The sequence below is a fragment of the Trifolium pratense genome, linkage group LG3 (assembly GCF_020283565.1).
Source record: "Trifolium pratense cultivar HEN17-A07 linkage group LG3, ARS_RC_1.1, whole genome shotgun sequence".
In the NCBI taxonomy this organism is placed as follows: Eukaryota; Viridiplantae; Streptophyta; class Magnoliopsida; order Fabales; family Fabaceae; genus Trifolium; species Trifolium pratense.
Genome location: NC_060061.1, coordinates 2,222,354 through 2,229,169, shown reverse-complemented (window position 1 = coordinate 2,229,169; position 6,816 = coordinate 2,222,354). Strand labels below are relative to the sequence as shown.

The window sequence follows — 6,816 nt, the reverse complement described above, 5'->3', positions numbered from 1 at the left end:
TTAATAATCATAATCAACAATAATTTTATTACTAATAATAACCATTACATTATTATTGTGACACTTAAGTAAAACAAGAGAAATAACAAGCAATAGCAAACCTTCAAACAAGGCATGAACAATACAAGAACACAAAGTAAGTCCTAGGTAGGAAAACCAATGACCAAATTCTAATGAGGAACAATGACTTTCAAATACTTCAATGCAAGTGTGTGTTTTGTGGTAGAAGAATCGATGGCTTATGGTTTCCAGAGGATGGTTGTGTCTGCAATCATGGAAGTAACAACATATGGATCCATGTTAGATGCTGGCCTCCTATCCTCAAAGTAACCCTTTCCTTCTTTCTCGGTGTCCCTTCCAACTCTAATCGAAGCTCCACGGTTTGCAACACCCTTCAAATAACATAAATCATGTCAACCATTAGCATAAAAGATGTTTCGGACTGGACCAAGGTCCAAACCAAACTAACATGTATAAGGAACAAATCATCTATTGTTTTCATGCTTACCCATAAGAAGGTATTAATGTCAGCTGTCTCATGTTTCCCTGTCAATCGGCGCTCGTTGCCTTCTCCGTAAGCAGCAATGTGCTCGGCGTGCTTCTTTCCTAGCTTTTCAATTGCTTTCTTGATGACTTCATAGCCACCATCTTCTCTCATAGACTTGGTGCTGCAACATTTTTAGCATACACTTGTTAAGCATGACCCCAAAAAAAAATCAACTTTAAGCTTTTTCATTAATTAATTTTAGCTTTTTTACCTGTAATTTGTGTGAGCACCAGCACCATTCCAATCACCCTAATATTTTTGTACCAAAATAACATAGTCAACATAAATTCAACTTAAGTAAATATACTCCATAAATAGACAAGGGGGGTGAAAATAGTAGACCTTAATTGGTTTAGGGTCAAGGGAAAGGACCACACCAGCAATCTCAGTGATCCTCTATTGGAACAAAAACAAAGAAAGTTAGTTGCATAAGGTAATTCCATTCAATAGGTCAAAAAGAGGTGTTAATGTTATTGGTGAGTGGTGAAAAAACACTTATTCAATAATTCATGTGCCACCTACCTCCAAAATGTAACGTGCAGCCCATATCTCATCACCAGCAGAGATACCAACTGAGGGACCAACTTGGAATTCCCACTACATTAAAAAAAAACAATAGATTAAACTCATAAAATCTACAAGTATATGTTTAATTTAAATAATTATTCAAAAAACATACAAGATATTTAAGGGTAAAATAAGTACATAGTTTGTTCCAACTTACTTGACCGGGCATTACTTCACCATTGATTCCACTGATGTTGATGCCAGCATAAAGACAGGCTTTGTAATGTGCGTCGACAATGTCACGGCCAAAAGCCTTGTCAGCACCAGCACCACAGTAGTATGGTCCCTAATCACCAAATAATAAAATGATTAACAAATAAAATTAGAATTGATGTAACCAATTACAATAAAAACAATTCACCAAAAGACAAGTTTAAATTTGGAATCTTTAATAAAAATATAAGTTTAGGGGTAAGGGACATTTTCTGATATTATTTTCTAATATTGTTGTTATTCATGGTTTCACCATTTTTGCATATTTTTAAAAGACTAATATCTAAAATATTGACATTGTTTTCTAATATTGTCGTTAGGTAGGGGGGCAAGTGTTATTTTCTAATATTGTTGTCATTCTCATATTTTCTAAGGATTTGGTTGGAAAAAATAACTTTGATTCAATTAAATAACTTCATATGTTTAGTCCCAAAATGTGGCAAAACACCTTGGAAGAACGGGCACTCCTTGTATTAGACGTGTTGTAGTGTCGGACACCGACTTGACAGCAGGATTTATAATTACATTGAATTGTGTCATTTTTCTCAAATTATTATTGGTGTCGATGTGTCAATGTTCGTGTAAACACACTTCAACACAATATGATATAAGACAAACAAATCAGAATGTTTAAGTAAATGTGTGAAATGGACATCATGATTTTGTAAGTGACTAGCTTGAAAAATAAACTTAGTTTACTAATGATGAATGAAAGTGAGTTTTCACCTGAGGTCCAGGAAAACCACCAACTGGCCAACCAAGAGGCCACTGAATATCTTTCTGCAACAAGGTGTATTCTTGCTCAATACCATACCTAATCACAAAGTACACATCAATTGTTGATAAGAACAAAATAAACAAGTGGCAAAAATATCATGGCATCAAATATTTTTAAGGAAAAACATGTGCTTTTACTTTTAATCCTATAACAAAAACAAAATACCAACTAAAAACTCAATAAAATTTGTGTAAGAATAAACTTAAAAAACGTAAATTTTATAGACTAAAAACATATTTAACTACGGATATCAACACTTATTACGATCAGCAAAGTAGCAACACAATACCATGTTTCTTCAGCAACAACATCAGGATGGCTGAAAATCTTGGCTGCTGCGTGTCTCTTGTTAGTGGGAATTGGTTCTCCGGCTGGAGTGTATGCATCACAAATAACCTGAATTTAATTAAAAACAAAAGAGGGGTTACATTACACCCAATGTTTTAAGAATCAAACATCGAACCAGCGAGAATTTCCGGTTATGGTACAACCAAACCAATAGCTTTAAACGGCCGGGAGAAAACTGCGGTCCAACCGCTTAAATAATTGTATAGTAGTTAGTGTCGGTTTATTGTTCAATCGGTTGAACTGCTAGGTTCGATTTTTTAAACATGGATTGAAACAAGCTCAATGGCAAAAATTACCAGGATATTGTTACCCCTTCTGAATGGATCCTTGAAAATGGCTTGTGGGCTGTAAGCAATCCAACCCCAAATAAGTAAAAAATCATAATATCCAACAAAATAGAAAACAAAATTCAAATATATAATTTTTAAGGGTATAAAAACTAAATAGAATTAAAGAAAATCATACTATATAATAACTTCACTATCTTCTCCAGGAGCTTGACCTGTGCTGGAACCATCATAGTTCCACTTGGGTAGCTGTGAAGGGTCAGTAACTGGTCCTGGAAGAGTCTGTAACCCCAACCAAAAAAAAAAAATATATTTTCAATAAATTGATGAAAAAGCAAAACAAAAAAACAAATAAAAAAAATTGCTTTTTTAGATAGCTACAAACAAGAAATGAATTACCCTTGCTTTGCTCCTCAAGTCCAAACCTGATCCACCAATCCTATCATAATAATGAAAATAAAAACATTGGAATTAATCAAAAGGGGAAATTTTTAGATTAAAAAAACTATGGTACAAGAATTTAATGTCATGATTTGGTATGGTACATGGTGGTAGGTTAACTTTAGCAAATCAAACTTCACAAACCAACAAACAAACAGACAAATGAAAAAAAATATCCTTTTTTTTCCCAATTTTGCTCCAAACAAAAAAACAAACTCATTTTTAGAATCAAAATAAATACTACTAAAACTAAATCATCCAAAAACAAAGTCAAACCAGAAAAAATCACCATCATCATCATCATCATCATAGATTATTATAGATCACATAAACAACAACATGAAAGACAAAGAACTAAAATAAAATCATATGATTCAAGAAAACGTTACAGTGAATGAAAATTAATGCAAAAGCAGAAACAGACACAGAACAAGTGAGTGAGTAAATGTTTTTCTTTCGTACGTACGGAAGCAACAACAAAAACACAGGCACAAAGAGTGCGTGCTACGTGTTTGTTTTTTTGCGTGAGAGAAAAAAGAAAGAAAAAAGAAAAAATCTAACTAACCATATGTATTCAGCTATGATTTTTTCGGTGGAATCTGAGAGGTCAAGGTTGATGAGATCTGAAAGGAGAGACATGTTTGGTTGGTTTGTTTTGAAAATGGAAAATCGAATCTCGGTTAATTTGTGGAATGAATCCTTGAGATTCGATTCTATCGAATAAAAATGAGTGAACAAAGAAATGAGAGGATGTTATGTATTTATAGCGATTTTTTCCTCTTCATAGTCTTCCAACCTGTGCTTACCAAAAAAAATTAGTCTTCCAACCTGTATACAGTCAATCTACTCTAATTAATTCTTTCAGTTTTTTTTTTTTTTTACTGATATAAAGTGACATAACTGGTGGATATTTGAGTTCCTTGATTATCTGGTCATAAGTTCGATTCTCAGTCGATGTGTATGGAGAAGCTTATTGGAAGATGTCAACTCCTTAAATGGATGTCAGTTATTAGTCTCTGCATTTATTTTATTCTTTTTTTTTCATTATTATTATTAGTATTGATTTTTATTCTTTACCATTAGTATTTGGTTTACTAGACCGCCTAATATAATTTGAGGTTCAATTGTGACGTCAAGTGGTTTTAGCCACTCGCGATCAAATCTAAATTAATTGCCGCGAAACTAAAAAAGATACTATTTAATTATATTAATTTGCAATTACCATTAGTTACAATTACTATTAGAGTTGAGATTCTTATTATAAAATAAAAAATAAAATAAAAAGTTGATATTCTTTGAACCCATTAGTCAACAAAAAAAGATTCTTTGTACCAAGAAATAGGATAAGATTCTTATAAATTATGGAGTATTTCCTAAAACAATTTTTTTTAAAAAAAAATCAAAATATTAATTATTAAACAAAAAATAATTTTTTCCAATTGTTATTAGAGATAAGATTCTTTGTACCAATTTTTTAAATAAAAAACAAAAATTCTTTGTAGCAAAAAAATAATATTTTTTAGTAAAAAAAATTTACTTAAAAGAAAGGGAAAAAAAAAATCTAGGCTTAAATGCACTTTTGATTGCCCTATTTTCAAAAAAATGAAATTTTTGTCCCCTATTTTAAAAACCAACTTTTTAGTCCCCCGATTTTAATTTTTTTGGAGTTTTGATCCTCCATCCAATTTTAAGGCTAATTTTGTTGATGTGGCATTGCCACTAATGCATATCAGAGTCCACGTAGACAAATTTAATATCCATGTCATTATTTATTTTTAATTCAATAAAACTTATTTTATAAAATATTATAATTATTAAAATTATAGTATTTTTTAAAAAGAAATAAATCAAAAAATAATTCAAAAACATCAAAAACAAACAATCACAACATGGACATGGTCCTCTTTGATTCAAATCAAACAATTGCATATTGAAAGTAAGTTTTGTGTTTCAAAAACCTCCAACTTTCATCATCATCCAACTTTATATAAAATCAATATAGAATTCAACTTCAAACTTAAAATAATTTATGGGTTTTCATTCAAACTCATCCAAAGTCATAGATATAGTTTAAAAAGTATGAGTAATTTCTATTGAAACACAAAATCATCTCTGATTTCTCTTCGTTTTTAAAAATCCAAAAATTGTTGAATTTGAACGGAAACTATAGGATTGGTGAAATCCATAAGGAAAGATTCTCTCTGAGGGTGAATAAAATTCTAGTAGGTGAAGGTTTGATAATTAGGGTTTCAAATTTCATATTTTATAAGATTTAACAATTATTATTTCAGTTGAATATATAATTCTAATCATTAAAATATTTTATAAATAAAGTTTTATTGAATTTCAAAATATATAATAATGACATGGATACTAAATTTGTTCGCATGAATGTTGTCACATCATTAGTTACAAGGTCACATCAACAAAATTAACCCCAAAATGCGATGGGGGATCAAAACTCAAAAAAAATGAAAATAAGCAGACTAAAAAACTGGTTTTTAAAATAGGGGGACCAAAACTTCATTTTTTTTGAAAATAGGGAGACCAAAAGTGCATTTAAGCCAAAAATCTAATTATGTTTTTTTTTATAATTGTAAAAAAACAATATAAATATTTTTTTTTTGAAGCAAAGTGAGAAATATATTTAAATGTTTTTTAATAACACAAGTAGTATACTAGCAGTAAATTGATCGTAGTTGTAAACGATTTTGGGTTCTATAGTAAGTGGTCAAAATTCAATTTTTAATTCATGCGTAGAAAGGAAATACGGTTGGTAAGTGATAATTTAAAGTATATGATCCACGGTGTTTGATGGAGATTAGTATTCATTAGACTACCTGACTAAAAAAAATTGTGGTGAAAATTGCATATTTTAATAATTTAATAACAAACTATATAGTATTAATTTATTAGCAATGAATCACTTCAAGAAATTTCGACCCTTAAATAATTGAATTGATTCGATTTTTGAATTTTGCATAGAATAAAAAAGTTAGCTTGGAAGAGTAGAATCCACAATGTATCTCTCACAAGTTTCTTGATTAGATTAGTCCCCGCTAAAACGGCGACAGAAACTTTGTACTTGGAATTAGAATTTGTATGTTTCAAGGAAATGGATTAGATGCCCTTAAGTTTGGTGTAGTCAATGTACACTCAAATCTTTGGTACCGTCCAATTTTGATCAGGAGGTTCAAATCTTAATTTAGTTTTTTTTATCTATATTTTAATATAAGATTAAGATGTTGAAATTTAGACTTTCTGGTCTCAATAAAACGATCACAAATTATTGACTGTGTCTGCATTGTTAAATAATAGGTATTAGATTTATAAGTGTTATTGGGCTTATAAGTTTGTGCGTTTTAGTATTCTAGTTCTTTTAGTATTTTAGTCTTTAAGTTACTATATATTCTTAGGATCACCCTCTTTGTATTCAAGCTTTAATCATCATTATAATGGAAAATTCTTAGTATGCTTTTCTCTCTTTATGAATAACCTTTGTTCTTAACATGGTACCAAAGAGCATGGTTGATTTTCTTGGTACGTTGTTTTGCTTCCGCTGAAAGAGAGAAATTAGAGTTGGTGTTGTTGGGATTTACGCTCCTGGAGATAATGTTGTTTTTATTTGATTGCAG

At 30.5% G+C, this 6,816-nt stretch overlaps 1 protein-coding gene across 2 annotated transcripts; it reads right to left on the bottom strand.

Annotated features, from left to right (window-relative positions):
* LOC123912990 (glutamine synthetase cytosolic isozyme) lies at nucleotides 1-4,005 on the bottom strand. Of its 2 annotated transcripts, XM_045963591.1 has the most exons (12): nucleotides 3,747-4,005; nucleotides 3,140-3,179; nucleotides 2,919-3,022; nucleotides 2,750-2,798; nucleotides 2,395-2,501; nucleotides 2,054-2,141; nucleotides 1,272-1,400; nucleotides 1,070-1,144; nucleotides 890-943; nucleotides 759-796; nucleotides 509-668; nucleotides 1-392 (listed from the first exon to the last, which is right to left on the bottom strand). In XM_045963591.1, the coding sequence occupies exons 1-12, from the start codon at nucleotides 3,818-3,820 to the stop codon at nucleotides 240-242; spliced, it is 1,071 nt and encodes a 356-aa protein (XP_045819547.1). In that variant the 5' UTR covers nucleotides 3,821-4,005; the 3' UTR covers nucleotides 1-239. The 2 variants fall into 2 exon arrangements, with proteins under 2 accessions (XP_045819547.1, XP_045819548.1); XM_045963592.1 differs by lacking the exon at nucleotides 509-668 and having other exon boundaries at nucleotides 272-332; nucleotides 3,747-3,993.
* Between the last annotated feature and the right edge of the window lie 2,811 nt (nucleotides 4,006-6,816).